Source organism: Rhinatrema bivittatum, chromosome 16 (assembly GCF_901001135.1).
Source record: "Rhinatrema bivittatum chromosome 16, aRhiBiv1.1, whole genome shotgun sequence".
Classification (NCBI taxonomy): domain Eukaryota; kingdom Metazoa; phylum Chordata; class Amphibia; order Gymnophiona; family Rhinatrematidae; genus Rhinatrema; species Rhinatrema bivittatum.
Window position 1 is genome coordinate 4,852,801 of NC_042630.1, and position 13,581 is coordinate 4,866,381.

The 13,581-nt window shown below is 44.4% G+C and overlaps 1 protein-coding gene across 2 annotated transcripts in view; it reads left to right on the forward strand.

The window, feature by feature from the left end:
• LOC115078701 (early activation antigen CD69-like) overlaps positions 1 to 13,581 on the forward strand; it is a 57,737-nt gene that overhangs the window by 21,912 nt on the left and 22,244 nt on the right. For both annotated transcript variants that reach the window (XM_029581679.1, XM_029581678.1), the window contains exons 2-3: positions 9,942 to 10,124; positions 13,217 to 13,333. In XM_029581679.1, coding sequence (XP_029437539.1) covers positions 9,942 to 10,124; positions 13,217 to 13,333 — 300 coding nt within the window. The remainder of the gene's footprint in view (positions 1 to 9,941; positions 10,125 to 13,216; positions 13,334 to 13,581) is intronic.

A 13,581-nucleotide genomic window follows, 5' to 3' on the forward strand; every position in this document is an offset into this window, starting at 1 on the left:
TTTTAAGGTAGCCCATGTTCAAGAGACCAGGAAACCGGCTGTCTGTGTTATAGGGCCCACATCATGGAATGACATCCCATTAGACAGCCAGAGTATTCAAGATGTTAAAATGTTTAGAAAAGCTTTTTTCTAATTTGATGATGGTTTTTAATTAAGTGGGATTAATGATTTTAAGGGTTGAGCAATGTATCTTGCTGTAAGTCTTTCATTTGTTTTACTACAATGTCTGTTAGCTGTAACATCTCATAACAGTCAATGTAGGTGAGTTATAAATGTTTTAATAAAATGCTGGAGCGTTTTCCTGGCCGCAGAGCGCTTGCAATCTGAGGAGCCGTTGCAGAAATTTGGACATTAAAATGCTGTTGGATTTCACTGCACGGTTTTAATGCTCAGACTAAAACATTTTTTAACGCCTGATGCAGCAAACTAATGATATGCAAATGCATCGGGAGTTTAAGGGCGGCAAACTTTTTTTTTTTTTTTTTTTTTTTAAATTGTGCATTTTGCACAGGCTTGAACACCCATTTTATCTTGGGAAGGGGGTAACAGAACAAGCACCCGATTCATTATATATATTTTTTTTAATGTAGCTCTGCTCGGATGTCTTTTTTTACAAGTGGAATATAACATTGTAAACTACAGAGAGTCCTTATCCACCTAAGGGGCTGCCACCTAGCCAGATAACGGGCTGATACAGTAAAGTGCGCTCCGGTGGAGCACGGTTAGCCCGCGTTTGGCCACGCGTTTGACGCACTATTTTTTAACCCCTTATACAGTAAGAGGTAATAGCGCATGGAAAAAGCATGGCCAACCCCCCCCCCCCCCCCCCCCCCCCCCCCCCCGAAACTAATAGCACCCGCAACATGCAAACGCATGATGATGGCCCTATTAGTTATTCCCACGTGATTCAGAAAGTAAAATGTGCAGCCAAACCGCACATTTTACTCTCAGTAATTAACTCCTGCCGGCACCGGGAAAGTGCACAGAAACTGCTTTCTGTGCACCCTCCGACTTAATGTCATGGCGATATTAAGTCGGAGGCTCCAAAATTAAAAACAAAATTAAAAAAAAAAAAAATCTGCCTGCAGCTTGGAAGACGGATTCTCAATTATGCCGGCATCCGTTTTCCGAATCCGTGGCTCTCCCGTGGGTTTTTCTGTTTCAGCCTGTAAGTCTGTACTTACCTGACTGAAGTCTTCCTGGTTTTAACTTTTTATTTGGGGGGGGTTAAGCGCCAATGCAGTAACGCTGGAAACTTAACCCCAGGTCACAGATACATGGAGTCAAGTTCCTAGTGTTAGGAAACCTGGGTTAGTGCCAGCATTACTTCTCTGCTTAATGCCCTCGTTGGCATAGAAATCCCATGCCAGAGCACTAGCGGCACTCACCTTTAGAAATGCATATTTTCTGCACACAGAAAGTGCAGGTATAGAGGTGCGTTCTGAAGCAGCGGGAGGGTAAAGTGATTTGCTCAAGATCATGGCAGCAGGATTGCAATCCTGGCTTTCCCTGTGCTGGAATCACAAGGATAATCCTCCGCTAATAGGGTGATATGATTTTATAAACCAAACTCCCTGCCTGTTAGGTTAGGAATATATTCTTCTAATTGGCTCTTTCCTAGTTCTAGTGAATAAAAATCATTTAAAACCTGGCACTTGCTACCGTAGTTACAGGGCTGTCCCTCTGTTCCTTGCCTGTGCTGCCCAAGATAATGGGCATGTGATGACCCGGCTCTTTATTACTCCCTCCCCCCCACTCCCCACCACACACACACACGTCTGGAGCCACCACCAGGGCCAGTGCTAGTGTTTTGATGCCCGGAATCATTCAGTGCTTGTCCCAGCTCTGTCCTGCAATCTTCATTTTTAAAAACGGACAAGCCCCCCCTCCCCCTCTGCCCAGAACCCATGGATAGGGAAGGGTTATGAGGTACCCTAGGGAAACCTTACAGGGTATCCGTGCCATTGGCCGGTCCCTGTCACATGGTAGGAGCAATGGACGGCCGGCGCCATCTTTAAAAAAAAAAAAAACTGGCGCAGGCCATCCAGTGCACCTACCATGTGACAGGGGCCGACCAATGGCACCGATAGCCCCTGTCACATGGTAAGAGCAAAGGGCCATCGGCGCCATTTTGATTTGTGGCAGCCGATAGCCCGAGCGCGGGAGAATGCTCCCGGGACCCCCGCTGGACCACCAGGTATTTAAACATTTTGTTTTGGGGGGGGGGGGGGGGTCCGGAGGGTGGGGGGATACTAACAAACTCATTTTAAAGGGTCAGGTTGTGTGTTTAGGGTTGTGTCCTTTCTTCCCGCCCCCCCCCCCCCAATAAAAAGAAAACCCACTAAATTAATCGTGGGGTTTCCTATCGCTATCAGGGACCCCCCGATATCTGACGATATTTTCAGTCGTCCGTAAATGATTCACATCCCTAACAATTATCATTACAATATAGTCAACCTCCCATACCAAAACAGCCCTAACAACTTCATCTATGATAAGGCAACACTGCACCTATTACACCAGGCCCTAGAACAGCAATAAAACTCTTATTAGGAAACCAGGCTGCTATAGATCTTTACACAGAAATTACATGCCAGCAAAATACCTCACCTCTGTTACATATGCAGAACCCAGAGAGACCCTCAGCAAATACAGAATAAAGAGATCAGAAAGTATAAATAGGAAGGTGCTGAGAAGAACCGAACTGGAACTCATAACAAGCCAGAGCAACAATGGGAAAACAGGGACATTACCATTCTTCATAAAACATTAAATAAAATCAAGAAATATAAAACATTGTCATATTTATAAAGAATATTGAAAATTTCCCAAACCAAAAATATTTAAAAAATCTGATGAATAAAAAACCCCAATTAAAAAAAAAAAAGTTCTATTCCCCACCCCAAAAAAAAAAATTCAAAAGAGCTGAATCATCAAATTGTCTTCCAGCTGCTCTCCCAGATTTACCAAGCCTTCTCCACCTATGGGCTCTACAGGGAGACCTGACCTTGTGCCCTCTCTGCTTCTGCCGGCTCTTGTCACTATGGCCATTGGCCCCGCCCCTGATGATGTCACCTGCCCTGGGGGGCTGGAGGTGTGCATGCCTCGCCACATGCACAGAGGAGCTCCTTTGTGTGCTCCTTCGTGCATGCACGGTGTCACCGAGGATAGTTTTAACAGCTGTCGGCTTAAGGATTATTTCTTTCTAATCATGTCTATCTCTGGTCAGGGGAGATTTCTTTCAAGAAAAGTAACTCCTCTTGTCCTAGCTCTTACTGCAGTTGAGGTAATGAGAGGAATAGTAAGAAGTGCTCCTTCTTTACCTTGTCTGATCGATGTTCAATCTCTGAAGAGTAAATGTCAGCTATTAATTACTTTATTCCTACGGAACAACTCTATTTTTGATTTACTGAGTCATGGTTACTGGTTGTTAATCAGATGTGTCCTCCTGGTTATTCCCTGGCAGGGGTTTATTGGTCATACATAAAGCTCTTGGAGCATTAAAGTTGAGCACTTAAATGGGACCTCAAACTTAGCCATGTTAATTATATCTGCAAGCCTTTTCTCTATTTGCTTTGTTTATATCCTTCCTAAGTTATTGAACTCTCACTTATCTCCCTTTCTTGAGCAATTACTGCTTTCCAAGTTTGATCTCAACAAGATGGTTATTTTGGGTGATTTTAATGTACATATTGATGTCTCTCTCCTCTGCCACAGTGCTGCTCACTTTCTTTGCATACACTTCAGTCTCAGGCTATTCATATGCTTGGTAAGGAATATGTTACATGGATATCCTCTGAAAGTACATAAGATAATATCTCACAAATCAGAGGTCAAAGAGAAACAAAGTATCCTAATTATCTTTTATTCATTTACATATTGATGTCTGTAAGGAATGTGGTAGGCGAGAACAAGGTAAAAGTAAAATAATGTTTATTGATATACAATCTTAACGATTCTAAGTATCTAAGCACTAAAATATACAGTTCTAAGCATATACATCTGTATTCGTGCACAGTATTTCGGCCAATACTCACTACACCCTTTTCATCATCAGCCTGGCAAGGAGAGAGCGCATCACAGGCGAAAAAGGGGTCTTCACTTTGTACGTCTACAAAGGACAAACATCACTTTGCATGTCAGCAAAGGAAAAGTATCACTTTGCATTTCTGCAAAGGAACTCTCTCAGTTTGTCAGCCACAGCTACTTGTCTTTTATAGCGTAATGTAAACAAGTGTGCATGCCAAACTAGACTGTGTGTTTGTGGGACAGGATTACTCACTATCCTTGCCAGCAGTCCCAGTCTAAACAATCCAGACTCAAGGATGGATGGTCAGGTCATCTTTTCTCTGTGCTGTATGTCAAACATGCTGAGCTGATTCTGCAGTTTCCCTTACAATGTCTCTCCTCTGCCACAGTGCTGCTCACTTTCTTTGCATACACTTCAGTCTCAGGCTATTCATATGCTTGGTAAGGAATATGTTACATGCATATCCTCTGAGAGTACATAAGATAATATCCCACAAATCAGAGGTCAAAGAGAAACAAAGTATCCTAATTATCTTTTATTCATTTACATATTGATGTCTCTCCTCTGCCACAGCGCTGCTCACTTTCTTTGCATATACTTCAGTCTCGGGTTATTCATATGCTTGGCCATACTCTACATCTTATCTTTGTTAATGACTCCACCTTTGCATTTCCTGCAGAGTCTTTGTGCATTTCGCCTGTCCCTTGGTCAGATCGTTACTCCATTACATTTTTGTTACATCTTCTTAGCTCTCCTCTTACTATGGAACCTACTATGTCATCCTCTCGAGTTTTTGCTGACGCCTCCTCACTTCACGAGGTGCTTTCACCATTATTCACGAGCATTCAGTATGAGAATTTTTCGGCTGCATTAACATCTTGCTCTATTGATTTTAACTGCTCTTGATCAAGTTGCTCCACTTAAATCTTTTATTTTGTCTAATTCCAAACCACATCCTTGCTTTTATTTATTTTATTTATAGAGTTTTATATACCATCATTCGGTTTCGCCATTATAACGGTTTACAAGTTTCGATGGAATAGAGTATGTTAATGAGTTAGGATAGACATTATGATCAAAATTAGTTATGGCAATATTAGATTATACATTTTCATATGGCTGCGAGAGGCGGTACAGATAAGGTTCAAATGGATGAGGGAGGTAAGTTTATAGGTTCACATGGATGAGAGAGAATCCAGCCCTGATTTCTTACTGCCAGACATGCCCATAGAAGAGCTGAATGCTCTTGGAGAAAAGCTCCCTCTGAGAGTGCTCAGACTTCATCTTTTACTTCGTAAATATCAAGACTGCTTGAATTTAGTTTCTAGTGTTCTCTGTACCAAACAAAAGGAAATGCTTGACTTCCTGCACTTTTTAAGTTATATGTAAACAGATGTGATATGCAAATCGAACACCAGTATATAAAAACAAATACATGAAGGATCATTTTTCCAAAAAAATTAATGAAATAGGATATAACCAAAAAGTTCTCTAACATTGCAAAAAAACGTACCAATCCCATGACCTCACACTACACTGATATTCCTTTTGCAGAATCTTTTTCTATTTTTTTCAAATTAAAAATTGAAAAATGATGTGCACGGTATACTCAGCCTACTCCCCCTGCGTCTTCCTCTTGGACCAATTTTGAATTTGTTTCGTCAACTGAGTTTGAAAATTTAATTTCCAAATCCACCAATACCCTTTGCCCACAAATGCTTTGTTCTTCAGCTTTCTTGAAATGTTCTCGTAATATCATAGCTCCAATTTTTTTCTAAACTTATCAATCTCTTACTTAAAACACGCTGTTTGGGGTTTTTTTTTTTGTTTTTTTTTAGCAGAAGGCAATCTTGCCCTTCAGATTCTAAAAATTAATCGGCTGATCTCCTCTTTACCCTTTTGGACTAAAATTCTAGAATCTGTTTTGGGCCAACTGAATGATTGTTGAAAAAGCTGAACTTTAGATCCACATCAATCTGGCTTTCATCGAACTTTAAGTACTGAGCTCCTACTCCTCTCCCTTACTGATACTTTCGGGTCAACAATTCCTTTTAGTATCACTTGACATTTCGGCTGCATTTGACACGAACGACCACAACATTTTACTTTACAGGCTTCAGGAATTCTTAAATGTTCTTAAATGGTTTTATTCCTATCTGACCGTACTCAAGCCATCAAACTAACACATGAACTCTCTTCAACCTGTTCTATTACAGCTGGAGTCACACAAGGTTCTGCACTTTCTTCTACCCTCTTTAATCTTTAGCTTACTCCAGTTTGCAAACTTCTCGCTACCTTGTCTGATTCTTACAAACTCTATGCCGATGACATTCAATTTGTTCTTTGCATATGTCCAACATGGGGCGACACACTTCAGCACCTTAACATTTGGTTTTTCTGCTATTCAAGTGGCTAAAACATCATAAATTATCATAAATATGGGCAAAACTGAGTTTCATGCCATCCATAGTCCTTACACTGCTGTTAATTTCAGTTCTATTTCACTTCATGGCCATAATTTCATTATTCAGAAGCAGATCAAGTCTTGGTTTTATTAGACAACACCTTGTCATTTCGCCCTCAGACATGTTATTTTCCAAGGCTTCTACAGAGTTCGTGACTTGTCTGGCCTTAAAAAAAAAATCATTTCCATCTTTGCAAGTTCCACACAGTTCTTCGGGCTTCTCTTTTTATTTATTTATTTTTTATTTAAGGTTTTTTTTATACCGGCATTCATGAAGCGCTCACATGTCGGTTTACATAAAAAAACAGGGGTGCAAAGAATACAATAAAAACATAGATAGACGTGATGAGGAAATGCAGTTACAATTAACAAGGACTAATGAACTTGGGTGGAGGAAATAAAGAGAGATAGAAGAACTTAATTATATACAAGGAGATGAGGTACAGCTGCTGTGTAGGATATCTTGCTGGCGAGGTGCATTAATTGGAGTTCGGGAAAGCTTGCCTAAACAGCCAAGTCTTGAGTCTTTTTCTAAAGGTTAGGGGGCAAGGCTCATTTCTGAGGTCGGGAGGGATGGAGTTCCATAAAGGTGGGCCCGCTGTGGAGAGGGCTCGATCTCTTAAGGTAATGTGACTGGTGGTTTTAGTAGGGGGTACATGGAGGGATCCTCTGTATGCGTCTCTGGTAGGTCTTGTGGAGTTGTGTAAGCGGAGGGGAATTTGTAGGTCAATTGTGGTGTGTTGGTGGATAATTTTTGTATATCAACGAGATGGATTCCTATCTTAGACCACTGTAACGCTCTCTACATTGGCTTAGCTAATGTTTCTCTTCGCCCTTTGCAGTTATTACTCAATGCGGCTGTTCACTTGCTTTTTGGTTTGAAGTGGGCTGATCACTAAGGGGTAGATTTTCAAAAAGGGCGCCCTCGCGTACTTTTGTAGGCGCATCAGGCGCAAACAAAAGTACGCTGGATTTTAGCAGATACGCGTGGAGCCGCGCGTATCTGCTAAAATCCTGGATCGGCGCGCGCAAGGCTACCGAATTCGTGTAGCCGGCGCGCGCCGAGCCGCGCAGCCTACCTCCGTTTCCTCCGAGGCCACTCCGAAATCGGAGTGACCTCGGAGGGAATTCGCTAACGCCCTCCCCTCCCTTCCTCTACCTAACCCACCCCCCCTACCTTTGTTGGGGGATTTACGCCTCCCAGAGGGAGAAGTAAATCCCCGCGCGCCAGCGGGCCTCTGGCGCGCCTAGACGCAACCTGGGGGCGGTTCCAGAGGGCGCGGCCATGCCCCCGGGCACGCTGCCGACAGGCCCCGAAAACGCTGCGCCGATTGGCCCCGCCCCCGACACGCCCCCCTCGGAAAACCCCGGGACTTACGCGAGTCCCGGGGCTCTGCGCGCGCTGGCAGGCCTATGTAAAATAGGCGCACCAGCGCGCAAGCCCTGCTCGCGTAAATCCGGGCGGATTTACGCGAGCAGGGCTCTTAAAATCCGCCCCATTACTTCTACCCTGATAAAGCTACACTGGCTTTCCATTCATGAAAGGATAAAATACAAGGTTGCTATGATTATTATTGAACTCTTGACAGATGAATCATGTCATTGGACCAATGCCATCCTACGATTTCATCAGCCCACAAGATCTCTATGTTCCTCCCAACGCAGTCTGCTGGATGTATCATCTCCACGGTTTGCCGGACTTCAAGTCACTCGAGCGTGTGCATTTTCAGTTTTGGGGCCTACTCTCTGCAACTCATTCCCTATTGAAATTAGGCAATCTGAGTCCATCAAGAGTTTCAGAAAGGTAGTCAGAACTTAGCTTTTTAATCTTGCTTATTTTTAGGTTTCTTTTGCAATGTTGTATACATTTTGATTTTATGTTTTTTTTATAGTTGATTTTATCATTTCTTTTTTGGTTTTTTTTTTCCTTCTAAATCTGTTTTTATTTGATGTTACTTATTATGGATGTTCTCTTGTACATCCCCATGTCCTGTATGCATTAGGTGATTCGCATATTAATACAATGTAAATGTAAATTACATCCAGTAGTTAAAACTAATAGGATTTAAAAATCTCTCCATTCCTGGGATCTGATTTAGTCACCCTGAGATTGTCATGAATTGGGGGAGATAGGAGCCATAAAAATTGTATCTTCTCTCACACATGCACAATAACACATTCATTCTTTCACGCACTCCCTCTCACAGGTACCTTGAGAGTGTGTATGTTCACGTGCATGCCTGTGAGAGCCTGTATGTGACACACAGGCTCTCGGAGGCACACAAACAAGCTCTCACACAGACACACACACAGGGGCCGATGCAAAAAAAATCAAAAAGAGCGCTGAAAGCAGGTGCTGAGTATTCAGCGCCTGCTTTCCTAGCGCACCCCCAGGCACCTCTCCTGGGGGCGCCTTGCAATGTTTAAATTAGGGGTTGCGTTGTCAAGGAGGTGCTAGGGTTGCTTGCATACTCCTAGCGCCTCCTTGACAGCAGGAGCCCTCTTCCAGTTAGGAAAACAGACGCTGAATTTATCGGCATCTCATTTCCTAATCTGCACGCAGCCATGGGTTTGGGAAACGGACGCTTGTGAACTAAGCATCCGTTTCCCAAACCTATCTGGCGCACTTTAAAACAAATTTCTTTAACTTTTAAAAAAGTTTTCCTTCCTCCTACTTAACGCTTTTCAGTACATTTTCCTATTAAGTAGGAGAATGTACAGAAAAACAGGATCTTCTGCTTTTCTGTACAACTTTTGGGAGTGCAAAAGTAACACCTGCTCCAGGCAGGCGTTAATTTCTGAGCACAAAACAGCATTTTAGATGTACCTTTTTTTTTTTTTTGCTTTTCGGGTGATTAACTAATAGCCTCATCAACATAAGAACATGCCATACTGGGTCAGACCAAGGGTCCATCAAGCCCAGCATCCTGTTTCCAACAGAGGCCAATCCAGGTCATAAGAACCTGGCAAGTATCCAAACACTAAGTCTATTCCATGTAACCATTGCTAATGGCAGTGGCTATGCTCTAAGTGAACTTAATAGCAGGTAATGGACTTCTCCTCCAAAAACTTATCCAATCCTTTTTTATTTTATTTTATTTATTTATTCATTTATTGCATTTTGCATGTGATGAGCACTATTAGTTTTGCTGTGCATTAGACACACAAGGGAATTAGGTGGCGCCTACACAACCTGCATCCAACTGAGCGCACTGTATTGCATCGAGCCCCATAGACTCTTACACAGTCACACACAGACACAGGCTCTCTCATTCACTCATACATAGAAGCTCACACACAATGGTCTCCTGCTATCTTCAGCCCGCTGCCTCCCCTGGGGCACCGCTCCGTGCAAATGCACGTTACGCACACCTGGTCACGTCAGGCCTGGCCACCACTAAAATCTTTTCATCTTCCAGTTTTACATCATAAACTTTTCACCCACAGAGAGGAACAGCGAGGCGAAGGACTTGAATGAAGTCAAAGTCTGCAATGGCGAAGCATCTGGAAGAATACAGGCTCAGCAAGAGAGCGCGGGGCGTGGGGCAGACGCCAATGAAATCTCCGAAAATGAGGAATTTATATCCCAGGAAGGCACTGAGAATGCAGAAAATTCCAGGAGGAAGCATGGTAAGAGCTTGCTCTCTGTCAGTAACTCTGAGACAGCAGGAAAGAGCTCCTGAGACTGTCAGAGGAGAGGGGCAGTCCCTGCCTTACTGCTCCCCTCACTCTCACACCTGAGACCCTCGGAGAGAGGAGAGGGGCAGTCACTGCTTTACTGCTCCCCTCACTCACACACCTGAGACCCTCAGAGAGGAGAGGGGCAGTCACTGCTTTACTGCTCCCCTCACTCTCACACCTGAGACCCTCAGAGACAGGAGAGGGGCAGTTGCTGCCTTACTGCTCCCCTCACTCTCACACCTGAGACCCTCAGTGAGAGGAGAGGGGCAGTCACTGCCTTACTGCTCCCCCTCACTCTCACACCTGAGACCCTCAGAGACAGGAGAGGGGCAGTTGCTGCCTTACTGCTCCCCTCACTCTCACACCTGAGACCCTCAGAGAGGAGAGGGGCAGACGCTGCCTTACTGCTCCCCTCACTCTCACACTTGAGACCCTCAGAGAGAGAAGAGGGGCAGTCACTGCCTTACTGCTCCCCTCACTCTCACACCTGAGACCCTCAGAGAGAGGAGAGGGGCAGTCACTGCCTTACTGCTCCCCTCACTCTCACACCTGAGACCCTCAGAGGAGAGGGGCAGTCCCTGCCTTACTGCTCCCCTCACTCTCACACCTGAGACCCTCAGAGACAGGAGAGGGGCAGTTGCTGCCTTACTGCTCCCCTCACTCTCACACCTGAGACCCTCAGAGAGAGGAGAGGGGCAGACACTGCCTTACTGCTCCCCTCACTCTCACACCTGAGACCCTCAGAGACAGGAGAGGGGCAGTCACTGCCTTACTGCTCCCCTCACTCTCACACCTGAGACCCTCGGAGAGAGGAGAGGGGCAGTCACTGCTTTACTGCTCCCCTCACTCACACACCTGAGACCCTCAGAGAGGAGAGGGGCAGTCACTGCTTTACTGCTCCCCTCACTCTCACACCTGAGACCCTCAGAGACAGGAGAGGGGCAGTTGCTGCCTTACTGCTCCCCTCACTCTCACACCTGAGACCCTCAGAGAGAGGAGAGGGGCAGACACTGCCTTACTGCTCCCCTCACTCTCACACCTGAGACCCTCAGAGACAGGAGAGGGGCAGTTGCTGCCTTACTGCTCCCCTCACTCACACCTGAGACCCTCAGAGAGAGGAGAGGGGCAGTCACTGCCTTACTGCTCCCCTCACTCACACAGGCTAAGACTAGCAGAGAGAGAGGAGGTCCTGGATGTTGCCCTGCAGTGGGCATGTCCTTATTTTCGCAGCTTGAGTCCTGTCTTATGATAACCTGTTTGCTTCAGCAGTTTAGCATAAACTGAAATTTGTGGAATTAACTGAAATCTCTGGAACTTAGAGATCCAAGTTATAATCCCACCTCTGCTGTGGCAGTCGTTTTACCTCCAAATGTGCTCTTCTAGTTTTATTTCTGGGTCTTCCTACTTTCTTTTCATAATGAGGGCAATGAATTTTGAAAGCCATTTCTGTAGGTGAAAAAGCATTTCAGCTGTGGAAATAATTTTTGAAAATTGCTCTACGTGTATGCAGGTAAAATGGTGTGTGGCATTGCCTGCATAGTTTACAAGTGCACGGTGGGAGGCAGCCACATGTGGAGCTTTGCATCTCTGATCTCTGCAGGTACTTTTTCTTGGGACAATAATCAAAGTATAACAATTTACTTAATTTTGCTTGGATTAGAGGGGCAAACCCTGCAGGTAAAAACTACTGGGGGCGTTTGCAGTAATGTCCGCAAGTTAAGCATTGCCCCATATTTTCTTTTTATTATTTTTTCAGGGACCTCTTATTATTGTATTGCTCTCTGCCTGTTGAAAGCTCTCCTTCCATGTTGGCCTTTGATACTTTACATACATCAGGGTGACACCTGTCAGAGGTTCTGATGATGATCAGTGCAGCTGCACCCCCTGAGTTGTGTGGTTACTTCCACAATTGTGACTCTAAGTAGGAGAAATTCTTAAACTCTTTCCAAATACTGATATCCCCTTAGCACTGAAATGAAAATCAGAAGAAAATAAGAAGATGGATGTTTTGTTTCAATAATGGTTGATTTTTTTTGTTTTTTAATCATTAATGGGAGCATTGTGGTTTACCTTCCACTTCCCTGTCTCTCATATTTATTTAAATATGTTGACTGGTAGAAGTAGGTTTAGACAAAAGCCCTCTTACAGGCTGATGCAGTAATCTGGTAGCCATGAAAATGTGCACTGGTTTTCACGGTTTTAGCTGCCAGTGGTCAGTTGAAGTCTGTACTGGCTGTGACTTGCCGAGCGATACAAGAATTATGCAAACACTGCGATATTCAAGCTGAGCCTTTCAGACCCTGCAGAGGTCCCTTCTGCTGATGATCAATGATTCCTTCTCCAAAGACTCAGGCTCACCCTTAGGGTTAGGTAATTCTTAGGAAGGGCTATTTACACTCTGCAAAGAATCAGAGCCTTGCGTAAATTACATTTCACATCCCTAGGTGGCAGACTGGACTTAATTTCACAAGCTAGGACTAATTATAACTCTTGGAGATTGAAATCATAATGCAGGGACTCTCACCTAGAAAGTGAAACAAAATAATTTATGAAAGTCCCTGTACATTGATTAAATGTTGTCATATGGCAGCTTTGAGCTTTTCATTATCTTATCAGTACAGAACCCAAAAACCTCTTTTTCTGGCTTCATTTTAAAACCCCAGCTGAAAAAGTACTTTGGAATATTTTCGAAGCCCCTTTATCAGGACGAATGTGAGTGTGCGGAGCTCGAGTGCTGTTTGTCCACGTTCACTTGTAAGTGAAGGAAGAGATGTTTCAAACCCAGGAGCGAGGCTCCCCAAAGAAAGCTTAACTTTCATTTCTCCCAGCGAAAAACCCAGCAGCGTTTTTAGGAAATGAAAGAGCTTCTGATTGAGCAGAGGAGAAGCGGGAGGGCTGCCCGGTGTTTGGGTCCTGTGTCTCTGTCTCTCTCAGCTGTGTCAGCCGTTCCAGGTCTGTTTGCAACCAGTGACATTCATTCATTCATTCATTCATTCATTCATTCATTCTCTCTCTCTCTCTTTCTCCTTTCTGTGTTTCAGGACAGGCACACTGCCTCCGCAAAAGGAAACGCCTGATCGTGATCGTGATCGTGATCGCTCTGGTGCTACTTACTGCTCTGATTCTGGGTTTGATTCTGGGTATAAAAGCCCAGCAAGGTAAGTGAGAGGCACCGGGACGCTCTCTGTACGCGCCGTCTCAGTCTGGCGTTCACCAGCGCGAGACTACTGCGAGGCTCAAAGTTCACGCGCAGGCGCCGAAGCGCCGCCCTCCTGAGGGGGAGGAGCTGCTCCATTCTGTGCTGCTCTGTTAGTGACTCCTTATTTAAGTTCATCTTTAATGTAAAAATGTATAGAACGTATGACTCTGAGCAAATTATCCCACCACATGCCAGTCAGTCAAATTA